Genomic DNA, 17,366 nt, shown 5'->3' with positions numbered 1-17,366 from the left:
TGAAATTTCATCATCCTAATTGTAACGGTACTCAAGTTATCATGTTCACAGATACACACACACACACAGACAAGATTGCAAAACTATGTTTTTCCGACTCAGGGATGTGTAAAACGTCGAGATTTGCAAAAATCTCGATTTTTATTTTTGCGAAAGTATTGTAATCGTTCAGAAAATAAACCGGTAGTGATCTCCCCTAAACTTTCTCGAATATTCTTATATAAAACAACAGGGGATGGTAACTGGGGATATAGTTATGATTTTTAATCCATTTTAAATACTTAAAGTTTTAAAAATAGAATATAATCTCATAAAAAAAAAACATTGCGCACCAAGCAAACGCCGAATAAAAACGCGTATAATAGTGCGCAATATTATTAGTACTTTAAAAATTTACATTAGTTTTTTGAGAAATCGGAAGTAGCGTAAATTACTACTTCCAGTCAACGGAAATTACTCAAAATTTAACAGAAGGTAGAGAATTAGATCTTTTACTTACATGTGAAATTTCATTTATCTATCTGAAATAGTACTCAAGTTATAGGCTTTTAAAAAATTCAAAGTAGGAAAAGTACCACTTCCGGTTATCGGAAATCGCTCAAAAGTTGATACGGATCTACGATTTTGATAAAATACTTATATATGAAATTTCATCAACCTAGCTGTAACGGTACTCAAGTTATCGTGTTTACACACGGACAGACACACACACAGACACACACACAGACATACGGACAGAATTGCAAAGTCCAGTTTTTCAGACTGGATTACGCATAAAACCTCTTAATTTTGATAAATCTGGATTGATAATTTTTGCCCGATTAAAATAAGTCCTCTATACTTCGGATGTGATGAAGGACTGAGGTGTAATACGGTGAAAATTGTTAAAATTTCAAATGATTTTTGTGCACGATTACAATACTTTCTCTATACTTCGTATATACGAGAAAGTAAAAAGGTTTAATAGTTTTCGCCATTTTTGACCTCCTCACTTTATCGAAAGCGGACTGCCCTCCCCCCCTCCCCCCTGCATGTTAGCTCCGCCCCTGGTTTTTGTTCTATTGACGATATTGGAATTAAACTGTATGTACAAGTTTCTGAGAACATTTGAACGATTTCCGGTAACCGGAAGTGGTACTTTATTTAGGTGAGAAGAAGATTGCTTGAGTACTCTTTCAGTCAGATAGATGACATTTACAACAGGGATGTCTTGGGAGATGACAAAATTAATAGCCGGGGATAGGAAGAAATGGAAGGAAATGGTGGAGGCCCTATGCTCCATAAGGAGCAAAGAGGACTAAGTCAAGTCAAGTAAGTCAAGATGACATTTCTTACATTAGTATTGGAGCTTTTACTTCAACCACTTTCGTTTTGAGTGACCTCCGACATCTGGGAGAAATTCTATTTCCGGTTTCTAAAATACCAATAACTTAAGTACCGTTTCAGTTAGCCGGATAAAATTTTATACGTAGCTATATGATCGTATTCGCTGGTTGCTGTCAGATTTCCACTGATTTCCGGTGACCAGAAGTAGCACTTTCGGCTAAAAAGTTATCAATATTTCCATTATAAAGCACTAATTTTGCGCTCCTTTGGTCCGCAATTAATTTTTCTTAGCGATTCTAATTAAAAACGCGACGTCTCTACAAGTGTTGAATATGACGTCTCTGCAACTTCCTGTACATAACGTCTTAAACTGCAGTATGTGACGTATGTGACGTAAATGCCTGCAGAATGATAATAAGAACGGCTTAGGGCGTGCCGTATTAACTGACACATTTTTCTCGCTGCTAAAAATAGCTCACATTTGAAGATATTTTTTTACTGTTATTACCACCTAGCGGTGACAAAAGATGGTCTTAATTTGTTTTAAGTTCAAGGTCACCATACTACAGGAGTCACCAAATTTTTCAACACGCTTACTAAAAATACCAGGACACATGAAAACGAACTTTAACCAAATATGTTTAGACGTGGGAAGGTTTGGGTGTGTAATGTAGCGTATCACTTCATGTGGAGGAAATAACCAACGACAGAAACACCCAGTCACATGCCAGGTTGGCCACAGACATCTTTTGGCCACTTGGGCCACTTTACAATCTATTGGATACCTTTGTGCCACTTTACAATCTATTAGATACCTTTGTGCCACTTTACAATCTATTGGATACCTTTGGGTCACTTTACAATCTATTAGATACCTTTGTGCCACTTTACAATCTATTGGATACCTTTGTGCCACTTTACAATCTATTGGATACCTTTGTGCCACTTTACAATCTATTGGATACCTTTGTGCCACTTTACAATCTATTGGATACCTTTGTGTCACTTTACAATCTATTGGATACCTTTGGGTCACTTTACAATCTATTGGATACCTTTGTGCCACTTTACAATCTATTGGATACCTTTGGGTCACTTTACAATCTATTGGATACCTTTGGGCCACTTTACAATCTATTGGATACCTTTGGGCCACTTTACAATCTATTAGATACCTTTGTGCCACTTTACAATCTATTGGATACCTTTGTGTCACTTTACAATCTATTGGATACCTTTGGGTCACTTTACAATCTATTGGATACCTTTGTGTCACTTTACAATCTATTGGATACCTTTGGGTCACTTTACAATCTATTGGATACCTTTGGGTCACTTTACAATCTATTGGATACCTTTGTGCCACTTTACAATCTATTGGATACCTTTGTGCCACTTTACAATCTATTGGATACCTTTGTGCCACTTTACAATCTATTGGATACCTTTGTGCCACTTTACAATCTATTGGATACCTTTGGGTCACTTTACAATCTATTGGATACCTTTGGGCCACTTTACAATCTATTAGATACCTTTGTGCCACTTTACAATCTATTGGATACCTTTGGGTCACTTTACAATCTATTGGATACCTTTGGGCCACTTTACAATCTATTGGATACCTTTGGGCCACTTTACAATCTATTAGATACCTTTGTGCCACTTTACAATCTATTGGATACCTTTGTGTCACTTTACAATCTATTGGATACCTTTGGGTCACTTTACAATCTATTGGATACCTTTGTGTCACTTTACAATCTATTGGATACCTTTGGGTCACTTTACAATCTATTGGATACCTTTGGGTCACTTTACAATCTATTGGATACCTTTGTGCCACTTTACAATCTATTGGATACCTTTGTGCCACTTTACAATCTATTGGATACCTTTGTGCCACTTTACAATCTATTGGATACCTTTGTGCCACTTTACAATCTATTGGATACCTTTGTGCCACTTTACAATCTATTGGATACCTTTGGGTCACTTTACAATCTATTGGATACCTTTGTGTCACTTTACAATCTATTGGATACCTTTGGGTCACTTTACAATCTATTGGATACCTTTGTGCCACTTTACAATCTATTGGATACCTTTGTGCCACTTTACAATCTATTGGATACCTTTGTGCCACTTTACAATCTATTGGATACCTTTACTAATATTTAGGAAGAGACACACGCGTTTCTTTATAGTCATTTAAATAGAAGGGCATAATTAATTTTCTACTTTTTAGTGCATTCTTCCATAAAAGCTTGTTATTAAAACGTTTTTAAAAGCTTTTATTTACCTCACTTCCTCTGTCTGTCGTCAGTCTGTCTAGATCGAAACGCTCGAGCGAAATTTGGGGCACTTCTTACTGACAGATACGGTTCAAAGACATGAAGACAATGCAATCTCACATGAAATTTGACTTAATTGGATGCTTAATTAATTTTTTATGAATTAATAAAAATTTTGACCAAATTAGTAGGCAGTCTTACCTAACTATTCCGCACTGTTATACACGCGTTACACGTTCATTAGGTGCACAGTCGTATTTAGTCATGCAAATAAACAATTTAAAGTACTGAAAATAATTTTTTTAAAAAATCATAAAAAACGTTTTAATAACAAGCTTTTATGTAATAATGCACTAAAAAGTAGAAAATAAATTATAGACTACTATTTAAATAACTATAAAGAAAAGCGTGGGTCACTTTCGTATCTATTGGATACCTTTACTAATGTTAAGGAAGAAACCCACGCTTTTCTTTATAGTTATTAAAATAGTAGTCTATAATTTATTTTCTACTTTTTAGTGCATTATTACATAAAAGCTTGTTATTTAAAACGTTTTTTATGATTTTTTTTCAGGACTTTACATGTTTTATTTACAATAGTGTTACATGACTAAAAACCATTGCGCGCCTATTGAACGGGATGACGCGCTATTGAGCGTGATGACGCTTGTGGTGTGGTTCGATAGACATGCCTACTAATTCGGTCCAAATTTTAATTAATTCATAAAAAATTAATTAGGCATCCAATTAAGTCAAATTTAATTTCAGATTGCATTGTCTTCATGTCTTGACCCACGTGCCAACTGTGAATCGTATCGGTCAAGTAGAAGTGTCCGAATTTTCACTCCGGCGTTTCGATCTAGCCAGACTGACGACTGACGACAGACAGTCGACAGAGGAAGTGAGTTAAATAAAAGCTTGTAAAAACGTTTTAATAACAAGCTTTAAATAATAATGCACTAAAAAGTGGAAAATAAATTATACCCTTCTATTCAAATAACTATAAAGAAAAGCGTGGGTCTCTTCCTAAATATTAGTAAAGATATTCAATAGATACTAAACTGACCAACGCTTTTCTTTATAGTTATTTAAATAGAAAAGCGTGGGTCACTTGATTATCTATTGCATACCTTTACTAATACAATGAACGTATCTAGAGCTGCCGATAAACTAGACTTAAGCCATTTTTGTTTCTCCGTATATTCTATTTAGATTCTAGATTTGGAATCTTGTCAATCTAAAGTAAACACACAATGAATAATCGAATTTCTTTCCTATAGATAAATGGCAATGGAATTGGCTACATTAGGATATAATTTAATTTTAAATAATATTCGCGTAATTTTAGCTTCTTCCGCCGCTTAAAGTAAAATTACTTAATGTATTTTCACCAACTTCCCCTCTAAGTTGCGCGGTTGCGCGGCCGCGCAATAGTTTTGAGCTGCCGCGCAGTGATTTTGTAAAATAAATGTATCCTTGTATAAGACTGTTAGAACACCGCGCACTCAAAATACACGTTGCACACTAGCTTTTTCCCCTTAGAGGAAACATTAATTTTCACCCAACGGTCGAAATGATACTGTAATAGACACCATGTAGGTGCTACTGGTTCGAAACACATCATCTCAATGTTTATTTTCTGTTTTACTTTTCCTTCATAGAACACGCAGTTTAATAATTTATTTCAATTGAGGTTCGAGCTCAGAAAATATTATCGAAAGAAATCGACGTTTTTAAAAGACAAAAAATGTAAGTATTGTAAGCTGATGTGTGACTTCTTTCTAGATAATGATATAAATGATAAAGTTGTCTTTCGCAACTTGGCGATGAAGTAGAGTTCATATGAAGGGATAGTGCTCAGCCGGTGTTTTAAAAGACAAAAACGTTTCTGAGGTGTGATATCTTTTAAAATGTGGGGTAAAAAAAACATGGCGTCATTTATGGATGACCCCCCCCCCCGAAACAGTTATCCAAGGATAACGGGTAGTCTAGTATTAATTAAAATATTGTTAAATATCAATTAAAATATCAATTTAAATATCAATTAAAATATCAAGTTTAAAATTGGGCAACAAGTTCACATAAAGATTGTAACAAATCAAACTTGATACAGTTAATAATGTAAGGTCTTTAATAACAAAAAACATGACCTTTCGCGAACAATAGCAACATTTTTTTGTACATTTTACATGGAGTTTTAATTTAGATAATGTAAACATTTATAGGACCTTTCATCAAACAAAGATATGACCTTTTGTCAAAATGTTTATGACCTTTTGTCAAGATGTTTATGACCTTTTGTCAAAATGTTTTTGACCTTTTGTCAAGATGTGTATGACAGATCAACATGAACAGGTTAAAATGTGAGGACGTCAAACACAGGCCACCATGTGTGGGCCATCTTGTGTGGGCCATCTTGTGTGGGCCATCTTGTGTGGGCCACCATGTGTGGGCCACCATGTGTGGGCCAGCCTGTGTGGGCCATCTTGAGTGGGCCATCATGAGGTGGAGACTCAAGTAAAGACAGACCTAACCACCAGCAGCCTGACGGCACAACTAACTCGCTAGTAAAGTCAGTCTTTTCACAAGTCAGCTCACGACATCACGTGACTTGAAGCCACCAACACCACCACAGTTAAAATGGTTCCCACAGGAAGGTTGTCGGCCCTCGTTTGTTTTTCTTTATTAGCGGCCCTGGGCCGGACGGCCAAGGTGTATCTGGCCATCCATCAATTTGTCATCGTCTATCTCTCCATCATGGCCCCGAGGGATTCACCTGCTGACGTCAGCTAGACGCTGAACAGTGAGGGTTCGAATCCCGACATCACAGTGGGTGTGTTCAGCACAACTGGATGTCAGCCTTCACAGCGTATGGTGCAGGTCTGGTGTCTGATGGTATGATGGTATAATGGTGTGATGGTGTGATGGTGTCTGATGGTGTGTGATGGTGTCTGATGGTGTCTGATGGTGTGTGATGGTGTGATGGTGTCTGATGCTGTCTGGTGGTGTGATGGTGTGAGTGTGTCTGATGGTGCCTGATAGTGTGGTGGTGCTTGTCACATTTTTTTTCCAGCGAAATCCTCCATCTGAGACAACACCACAGCTCACAAAGTATTCCAACACCTTGTCACTAGCGCTATGTAGCAGAGATAATGCCAGTTTGTCAGTAGCGCGGTTTGTCAGTTTGCCAGTCTGTTACTAGCGCGGTTTGTCAGTTTGCCAACTCTACATTTAAATGCCCGAGAGAAATAAGTTCAGCAAGGTTTTACAATTCTTTATATGTCACGTGTCAAATGTCATGACACCAGCCTCACCTCTGCTGAGTTTTCTCAGTGGATGTTTCAAAGGTCAAGGTTGGTCGGCTGGTGACGTCAGCTGGTGGCTGTGTGACGTCAGCTGGTGGCTGTGTGACGTCAGCTGGTGGCTGTGTGACGTCAGCTGGTGGCTGTGTGACGTCAGCTGGTGGCTGTGTGACGTCAGCTGGTGGCCGTGTGACGTCAGCTGGTGGCTGTGTGACGTCAGCTGGTGGCTGTGTGACGTCAGCTGGTGGCTGTGTGACGTCAGCTGGCGACTGGCTCGTTCGTTGGTTGGTCTGCAGACGTTCTGAAGGCGAAACTGTTGGTAGCTCGGGTACTGGGTTTTGCTGTAAAAGCTCTGAGCCAGCAGATACTGGGGGTCTTGTGGTAGTGCTGGTGCTGGTGCTAGTGCTGGTGCTGGTGCTAGTGCTAGTGCTGGTGCTGGTGCTAGTACTGCCGGCCAGACCGCCGCTTGGTTTGGTCAAGCCTTTGGACGACAGCAGCTGATAGGAGCTTTTAATTTTCTCGATCATCTGCAGAAGTTCTGCTGGGGAGGTGGCGGCGACACCAGGCGAGGCGGGGCGGGCTGGGGCCGCCTGCTGGGGTACGGGGGGCCCAGGGGCTTTCACCGCATCAGCTGCTTGTGAGGGTGTGGCTGCTGAGGTCATTTCCGGTGAGGTAACTGTATTGATGTCCAGAATGGAGCTCAAGATATTCCCGTGGATCTGAGCGAGAAATTTGTTGGATGCCATCGTCTGGTCACTTGTTGTCTGCTCAACTTGTGAGCTCGCTGTGGTCGTCTCCGCTGGTGTTAGAGTTGTTGTCGTGCTGGTGGTGGTGCTGCTGGTGGTGCTGCTGGTGGTGCTGGGGGCTGCTGTAGGTGGCGGGACGGTCGTGGCTTCCGATGTCAAATTTTTGGGGAGCTCCATCTCGAAAAATAAATTGGGGTCAAAGACTAGAAGACTGCCGGACTGCACGGCCTGGTTCCGTGGGTCTACCGGAGCCGGGTCCGGTTCCCCGACCAGCAGACAATCACGTGCAGCGTGACCGTTGGGTGGGCAGATGCACTCGTACTCACAGGGGCCCTAAAACAGAGAGGACAGTTTAGATGGGTATGTAGGACATTTATGTAGGACATATACTGTAGGACATATAATGTAGGAATTAATGTAGAACAATAATGTAGAACAATAATGTAGAACAATAATGTAGGACATTAATGTAGAACAATAATGTAGGACATTAATGTAGGACATATAATGTAGGACAAATATATAGGAAATATAATGTAGGACATTAATGTAGGACATTAATGTAGGACATATAATGTGGGAAATAAATGTAGGACCTAAAACTTTGAAACATAAATGTGGGACCCATAATGTAGGTCAAATATTGTGGGAAATATAATGTAGGACAAACATTGTGGGACATATAATGTAGGACAAATATTGTGGAACATATAATGTAGGACATATAATGTAAGACAAATATTGTGTGGCCTATAATGTAGGACAAATATTGTGGAACATATAATGTAGGACATATAATGTAGGACTTATAATGTATGCCAGATTATGTAGGACATATAATGTGGGAGATAAGTGTGGGACATATAATATGGGAGATAAGTGTGGGACAAATAAAGTGGGAGATAAGTGTGGGACATATAATGTGGGAGATAATTGTGGGACATATAATGTGGGAGATAATTGTGGGACATATAATGTGGGAGATAAGTGTGGGACATATAATGTGGGAGATAAGTGTGGGACATATAATGTGGGAGATAATTGTGGGACATATAATGTGGGAGATAAGTGTGGGACATATAATGTGGGAGATAATTGTGGGACATATAATGTGGGACATATAATGTGGGAGATAATTGTGGGACATATAATGTGGGAGATAAGTGTGGGACATATAATGTGGGAGATAATTGTGGGACATATAATGTGGGAGATAATTGTGGGACATATAATGTGGGACATATAATGTGGGAGACAATTGTGGGACATATAATGTGGGAGATAAGTGTGGGACATATAATGTGGGAGATAATTGTGGGACATATAATGTGGGACATATAATGTGGGAGATAATTGTGGGACATATAATGTGGGAGATAAGTGTGGGACATATAATGTGGGAGATAAGTGTGGGACATATAATGTGGGAGACAATTGTGGGACATATAATGTGGTTTCCTACAACTAAAAACCAGACGTTCAAGCACACGTCTGACAGCTGGATGACTTACCTTGACGACACACAGCCCACCGCCAGCCGTACACAGCTCAGGGAAATTTGCACACGGATCTCTATTTCGGGAGTTGCACTGTAGGCTCCAAGTTGGTGCGCACTGTAGTGCACCCAAGGTGCACATCAACACAAACAAAGCCAGTCTCATTCTTTCTGGTACCAACATTTTCAGTCCACTTATTCAGCTAGCTACACTTTAATGTGGTGGCCAAAGTTCAAAGCGATGTGCTGGCCAAAGTTTAAAGAGACGTGGTGGCCAAAGTTCAAAGCTATGTGGTGGCCAAAGTTTGAAGCGATGTGCTGGCCAATGATCAGCCCAGATCCGAATCTATCGATGCACAGTGAAGATCCAAAATTCTCGAAGCATACGCGGTAGATAAAAATTCTGAAGTCGAACGACGAAGATCCAACTTTTTCTTTCCACTGTAGTTCTTGTCCGTCAGCCCCTAAGAAATAAATTCAGCGTTAAAAACATGTAAACACCAGGCGAACTCCGTCGCAGGTTACCAAACGATCAAGACTAGAAATGAAAAGCGTTTTAAATGTGTCCAACTAACGTTTGCAAACGACGAGCGCTTCAAATATTAGCGGACAGAAATGACATAATCCTCCAAACCAAATGAAAGCACAAATTCTTAGGGTCAAAGCTGCGAGACCAAAATAGACGTGTCACAAGGCAACTTTCTGTCGTCTGTTTCTGTCGTCTGCTCCAGCAAGCTGTTTACCTGGTCGACTGGAGCAATCTGTCATGTGACTACGTCAGACACGCGAGAGTCATCTCCCTTGGCCTCAGTATGTTCGGCCGGTTCTAACAAACGGGAGTCAATTTTTTTACCCACCCACCCCCACACATAATCTTTTTTAACGTTTCAAATAACATTTCTAGACACCCCCCCCCCCACACACACAAATAATCTTTTTTAACGTTTCAAATAACATTTCTAGACCCCCCACACACAAATAATCTTTTTTAACGTTTCAAATAACATTTCTAGACCCCCCCCCCCCCCCACACACACAAACAACAACAATTTGATACAACATCCAATGAAATCTGAAATGGTGGGAATGTAACTCTCACCGTTATGCTCATAATCAATTGCTAAGTTTTTAAAATGAAAAACAGTTTGAAATTAATGGTATATTTTAAAATAATTGTTTTTATAAATATGTCATTTAATCCAAGCAACCACCAAGTATTAAAACAAAAATCAGGAAAAAAATTAAAGACAGTGTTGGCAGCACAGCATAAAGATTATTATGCTGATGTTTTGATGCCGATTGTCTTTCAATTATTTTATTTCTGCTTTAAACCACCCGACCCATCGTCTAATGCGAATAACCATCCCCTTCCCTAATTTCTGTGGTATCGTGTGTACACTATCTTCACATGAACAGCTTTAAATACTGTAAATAAACCAATTGACTATTTGAATGTTTACCGTAAAGAAAGCAGGCGACTTTTGGACGGTTTACCGTATCTAGACCACTGAATCACCCTTGACTATTTGAATGTTTACCGTATCTAGACAGCTGAATCACCCTTGACTATTTGAATGTTTACCGTATCTAGACCACTGAATCACCCTTGACTATTTGAATGTTTACCGTATCTAGACCACTGAATCACCCTTGACTATTTGAATGTTTACCGTATCTAGACCACTGAATCACCCTTGACTATTTGAATGTTTACCGTAAACAAAGCAGGCGACTTTTGGACAGTTTACCGTATCTAGACCACTGAATCACCCTTGACCTGTCCACCAGGTACAGCTCATGTTAAAATTAGAAACAAATGATTGAAGAGAAGGTCTAAAAATAGATTTGTGGCCTATATCACGTGACTGTAAAGTACAGAATACTTGGGGCGGGATGTACTGAGATCTAGCTCTAGTACAAAATGTAGGATAGATATTTGAGACTTTCCATAAGTTAATCAACCCCCCCCCCACTTCCAATTCTGATCTCTACTCTGTCTCTAACTGTATCTTAAAGTTTATTCCATAATTTAATTAAGACATTTTGTCCATTTCCCCGCCATCTAAAAGGTCGACACAAATATACCCCACCCCAAATAACTCAACACATAAACCCCTCCCATCTATCGTCGCGAAAGTTTGAACCTTACCCCCCCCCCCCCTTTAAGTGTGTGGCGACAATAATAGATGACACCTTCTTCTACCCTACTCATTACACGTATATACAACTGCAAGTCGGTTAAAAATATACGCAACATTTGGAGCCAATAGCATACCACAGCCAGAGTGTTAATTTTTATGTACTTTTCATCTTTTACAGTTTTATTATCTTCGTTTCGCTGCAGAGAGATAATTGTGTTTTTGCACACTTCCTGTGTTACTAAAAATAGTCCGAGAAAAAGTTATGATTACATTGATGGACGACTTCCCGGCATGGCATGGTCTCGTTCCTGCATTTCCTGGTGTCATCACGTGATGCATCCACCAATCAGGTGTGTGAACATCCTGGCATTTGGTTAAGCAATATGTCATCGTGACCGTTGTGTGAATTTTGCTTAAACAATGTCAAGGCCGTTGTATGACATTTCTTTGTGTCAAAGTAATCATGTCATAATTATATATACACTAGCTGCATATCCGTGCTCCGTCACGGTGAATCCTTTTTTTGAAAATGCAAACGCAAACACAAAAACAATGCAAACACAAAAAAAAAACAACAACTCACAAACGAAACGCAAACAAAAAAATAAAAGAAAACGCAAACACTAAACTCAAAAGCTGTATCAAACAAACGGCCGTGTATTCCAAAAAAAATTGCCCTCAAGGACTTCCGCGCAATTTGCATTCACATTTTGTTTTACATTTAGCGGAGTTGAATTTCTTTTTAAATTACCTCCCTTGGCAAAATTATAAAACATTTTAATTAATTAGTTTTTTTCTACCCTACTATTATTAAAATGTATCCATTTTTTCTAGGCATATAAGCGAAAAGACATTGATAGGTTTAGTATGATTTATCAACAGAGTTTCTTCCGGGCATCTCTTCGGGGGGGGGGGGGGGCAAAGCCCCCCCGAAAATTTTTTACCGCCCCCCCGAACGAAATGAAATTTATATAATTTATATAGAAAATATATACATATATACTTTTAACAGTGTCCGCCACCCCCCCCCCCCCCGAAGAAAGTCTACCGCCCCCCCCCCCCCCCCCCCGAAAATTTCAAGTGCCCTCCCGGAGAAAAAAGTCTGGAAGAAACACTGTTTATCAATGGGCGTGCATTTAATATTTTCTTCATGTTCTTTTGTATGGGAGAGTAAAAACTTTGCCGACAGTCAAAACATTTAAGTTCTTACATAAATTAATCCTACTACATTACTTATAACAAGACAATGGCGATGCAAGTAAAAAGCACAGCATATGTTGATGTTGTATGGTTCTAGAATTTATAGCGATGAGTAACGGGTGACACACTACTAGGCAGCTTATATTATAGATGTGTATATATGTTAAAATATTATACATAAATCCAATATTTTTAAATGAACCTAAATAAAATAAAAAACATAGATGACCCTGACGTGATTTGAACACGCAACCTTCTGATCTGGAGTCAGACGCGCTACCGTTGCGCCACAGAGTCCGCTAAGCGCTCGATAGATCTACCGTTGACATTCTAAAATCGAGTCAGCAGTAAATCGCCCGGTGTAGCGCTTTGGCTGTTTTCGTGTTATATTTGCACACGTTTAATGAGCATCAGAACATGAACTAATCTTGATGCATCTTTCAAAGTAGCCTAGTTTTTAAACATCACATTTATCTTCTGATATATCTAACCTAGGTTTAAAAAGTGAAAGCAACAGAAGGCACACGCAGTGGCACATTGCGCGAGACTCACCTGAAGGCACCGGTGAAAGGTCAGGCACGAGTTAGGCCGTCTGCTACAGCTCAAGTTTTTAGGAAACAAATCCTTGTTTTACGAAAAAAAAAATCCCACACAAAATTGTTTATTTTTCTCTCGGTGAATGAAACAAAGTCGGCCAGCGGGGGAATGTTTGTTGACAATTGAATGGCGTCTTCGCTTGAGACTGGTTTATATTCTTCTTCTAGCGGCAGGATGGGAAAAGGGGGGGGGGGGGGGCAGTGGGAGAGTTATCTGATGACAGGAACATTTATCTTGCTAGCCGCACCCACAGCCTGTCACACTGGACCTGAGCAAGACGTCATCTCCAGGTGTAAAAACAGGTGACAGGTGATATGCCTACAGTCAACCGTTATATGCCTACAGTCAACCGTTATATGCCTACAGTAGGTTATGCAGTCAGACAAGTTATATAATCAGTCAAGATACTCTCATATATTGTAGTGCAGGTAGTAGTAGTAGGCCTACATGTATAAAATTATACAAGCTATAATCCCCTTACACTCCAATAGACCTGCACTATCAGTCTACTTTTCGGGGGGGGGGGGGGGGGCGGTCTACATTTTCCGGGAGGGGGGGGGGCGGACACTAGTAAAAGTATGTTTACTATATAAATTCCATCTCGTTCGGGAGGAGAGGGGGGGGCGGTAGACTTTCTTCGCCCCCCCCCCCCCCCCGAAGAGATGCTCGACTGGAAGAAACTCTGCAGGTTGGTTTGTCCATCTGCTGCACAAGTAGCACTGTCAAGGGCGTTAATCCGCGATTATCTGCCCCCGTCAACGTGTGTTAGTCCACGGGAAGGGGATGCAGCAAAGGTATGATTGTGGTAAGCGTGTGTCCAATGGGCTAGTCATACACCAGTTATCTTCAATGGGCTAGTCATACACCAGTTATCTTCAATGGGCTAGTCATACACCAGTTATCTTCAATGGGCTAGTCATACACCAGTTATCTTCAATGGGCTAGTCATACACCAGTTATCTTCAATGGGCTAGTCATACACCAGTTATCTTCAAGTCCAATGGGCTAGTCATACACCAGTTATCTTCAAGCGATGAGTCAACCGTTTAACGGATCAGGAAACACCAACTGCCTTCAAGCGATGAGTCAACCATTTAACGGAACAGGATACACCAGCCACTAGTCGAGGCAACCCCAGCTCATCCAATCATCAGGCCCGTTAAATCGAGCTAAATCCAGGAGCGACCAACTTCAATGTCCGCTGATTTAAGCCAATCGCCAGAGAGCTAGTGCCATGCATGAATTGACCAATAATATAGCCGCTGACCAATCATATACATCACGTATACATCTACATCGTTTACAATTTTATATCACACACACCTGTCTATATATATACACCCACACAACCTGTGTATGTACCCACACAACCTTTTTTATTCGCCAGTAGAGAACAAAGGTTGTATTCGCCAGTAGAGAACAAAGGTTGTATTCGCCAGTAGAGAACAAAGGTTGTATTCGCCAGTAGAGAACAAAGGTTGTATTCGCCAGTAGAGAACAAAGGTTGTATTCGCCAGTAGAGAACAAAGGTTGTATTCGCCAGTAGAGAACAAAGGTTGTATTCGCCAGTAGAGAACAAAGGTTGTATTCGCCAGTAGAGAACAAAGGTTGTATTCGCCAGTAGAGAACAAAGGTTGTATTCGCCAGTAGAGAACAAAGGTTGTATTCGCCAGTAGAGAACAAAGGTTGTATTCGCCAGTAGAGAACAAAGGTTGTATTCGCCAGTAGAGAACAAAGGTTGTATTCGCCAGTAGAGAACAAAGGTTGTATTCGCCAGTAGAGAACAAAGGTTGTATTCGCCAGTAGAGAACAAAGGTTGTATTCGCCAGTAGAGAACAAAGGTTTTATTCGCCAGTAGAGAACAAAGGTTGTATTCGCCAGTAAAGAACAAAGGTTGTATTCGCCAGTAGAGAACACAGGTTTTATTCGCCAGTAGAGAACACAGGTTTTATTCGCCAGTAGAGAACACAGGTTTTAGTCGCCAGTAGAGAACAGGTTTTATTCGCCAGTAGAGAACAAAGGTTGTATTCGCCAGTAGAGAACAAAGGTTTTATTCGCCAGTAGAGAACAAAGGTTGTATTCGCCAGCACTACAGAAGAGAACAAAGGTTTTATTCGCCAGTAGAGAACAAAGGTTGTATTCGCCAGTAGAGAACAAAGGTTTTATTCGCCAGTACTACAGAAGAGAACAAAGGTTTTATTCGCCAGTAGAGAACAAATATTTTATTCGCCAGTAGAGAACACAGGTTTTATTCGCCAGTAGAGAACAAAGGTTGTATTCGCCAGTAGAGAACAAAGGTTGTATTCGCCAGTAGAGAACAAAGGCTGTATTCGCCAGTAGAGAACAAAGGTTGTATTCGCCAGTAGAGAACAAAGGTTGTATTCGCCAGTAGAGAACAAAGGTTGTATTCGCCAGTAGAGAACAAAGGTTGTATTCGCCAGTAGAGAACAAAGGTTGTATTCGCCAGTAGAGAACAAAGGTTGTATTCGCCAGTAGAGAACAAAGGTTGTATTCGCCAGTAGAGAACAAAGGTTGTATTCGCCAGTAGAGAACAAAGGTTTTATTCGCCAGTAGAGAACAAAGGTTGTATTCGCCAGTAGAGAACACAGGTTTTATTCGCCAGTAGAGAACACAGGTTTTATTCGCCAGTAGAGAACACAGGTTTTATTCGCCAGTAGAGAACAGGTTTTATTCGCCAGTAGAGAACAAAGGTTGTATTCGCCAGTAGAGAACAAAGGTTTTATTCGCCAGTAGAGAACAAAGGTTGTATTCGCCAGCACTACAGAAGAGAACAAAGGTTTTATTCGCCAGTAGAGAACAAAGGTTGTATTCGCCAGTAGAGAACAAAGGTTGTATTCGCCAGTAGAGAACAAAGGTTGTATTCGCCAGTAGAGAACAAAGGTTGTATTCGCCAGTAGAGAACAAAGGTTGTATTCGCCAGTAGAGAACAAAGGTTGTATTCGCCAGTAGAGAACAAAGGTTGTATTCGCCAGTAGAGAACAAAGGTTGTATTCGCCAGTAGAGAACAAAGGTTGTATTCGCCAGTAGAGAACAAAGGTTGTATTCGCCAGTAGAGAACAAAGGTTGTATTCGCCAGTAGAGAACAAAGGTTGTATTCGCCAGTAGAGAACAAAGGTTGTATTCGCCAGTAGAGAACAAAGGTTGTATTCGCCAGTAGAGAACAAAGGTTTTATTCGCCAGTAGAGAACAAAGGTTGTATTCGCCAGTAAAGAACAAAGGTTGTATTCGCCAGTAGAGAACACAGGTTTTATTCGCCAGTAGAGAACACAGGTTTTATTCGCCAGTAGAGAACACAGGTTTTAGTCGCCAGTAGAGAACAGGTTTTATTCGCCAGTAGAGAACAAAGGTTGTATTCGCCAGTAGAGAACAAAGGTTTTATTCGCCAGTAGAGAACAAAGGTTGTATTCGCCAGCACTACAGAAGAGAACAAAGGTTTTATTCGCCAGTAGAGAACAAAGGTTGTATTCGCCAGTAGAGAACAAAGGTTTTATTCGCCAGTACTACAGAAGAGAACAAAGGTTTTATTCGCCAGTAGAGAACAAATATTTTATTCGCCAGTAGAGAACACAGGTTTTATTCGCCAGTAGAGAACAAAGGTTGTATTCGCCAGTAGAGAACAAAGGTTGTATTCGCCAGTAGAGAACAAAGGTTGTATTCGCCAGTAGAGAACAAAGGTTGTATTCGCCAGTAGAGAACAAAGGTTGTATTCGCCAGTAGAGAACAAAGGTTGTATTCGCCAGTAGAGAACAAAGGTTGTATTCGCCAGTAGAGAACAAAGGTTGTATTCGCCAGTAGAGAACAAAGGTTGTATTCGCCAGTAGAGAACAAAGGTTGTATTCGCCAGTAGAGAACAAAGGTTGTATTCGCCAGTAGAGAACAAAGGTTTTATTCGCCAGTAGAGAACAAAGGTTGTATTCGCCAGTAGAGAACACAGGTTTTATTCGCCAGTAGAGAACACAGGTTTTATTCGCCAGTAGAGAACACAGGTTTTATTCGCCAGTAGAGAACAGGTTTTATTCGCCAGTAGAGAACAAAGGTTGTATTCGCCAGTAGAGAACAAAGGTTTTATTCGCCAGTAGAGAACAAAGGTTGTATTCGCCAGCACTACAGAAGAGAACAAAGGTTTTATTCGCCAGTAGAGAACAAAGGTTGTATTCGCCAGTAGAGAACAAAGGTTTTATTCGCCAGTACTACAGAAGAGAACAAAGGTTTTATTCGCCAGTAGAGAACAAATATTTTATTCG

At 40.2% G+C, this 17,366-nt stretch overlaps 1 protein-coding gene and 1 non-coding gene across 3 annotated transcripts; both read right to left on the bottom strand.

The window, feature by feature from the left end:
- Window positions 1–5,739: 5,739 nt before the first annotated feature.
- On the bottom strand, window positions 5,740–13,203 carry LOC131957792 (mucin-2). 2 transcript variants are annotated; one of them, XM_059322580.1, is made up of 3 exons: window positions 13,057–13,203; window positions 9,180–9,627; window positions 5,740–8,001 (listed from the first exon to the last, which is right to left on the bottom strand). In XM_059322580.1, exons 2-3 carry the CDS (start codon window positions 9,345–9,347, stop codon window positions 6,931–6,933), a joined length of 1,239 nt encoding a protein of 412 aa, XP_059178563.1. In that variant the 5' UTR covers window positions 9,348–9,627; window positions 13,057–13,203; the 3' UTR covers window positions 5,740–6,930. The 2 variants fall into 2 exon arrangements, with proteins under 2 accessions (XP_059178563.1, XP_059178571.1); XM_059322588.1 differs by lacking the exon at window positions 13,057–13,203 and adding an exon at window positions 9,739–9,902.
- Trnaw-cca (transfer RNA tryptophan (anticodon CCA)) lies at window positions 12,730–12,801 on the bottom strand. Its single transcript has one exon. It is a non-coding gene; the product is annotated as a tRNA-Trp (tRNA).
- Window positions 13,204–17,366: the final 4,163 nt, after the last annotated feature.

This window comes from Physella acuta, unplaced genomic scaffold, assembly GCF_028476545.2.
Source record: "Physella acuta isolate Inbredline_101_S28 unplaced genomic scaffold, ASM2847654v3 ptg000081l, whole genome shotgun sequence".
NCBI lineage: Eukaryota > Metazoa > Mollusca > Gastropoda > Physidae > Physella > Physella acuta.
This window is presented reverse-complemented; position numbering and strand designations above follow the sequence as displayed.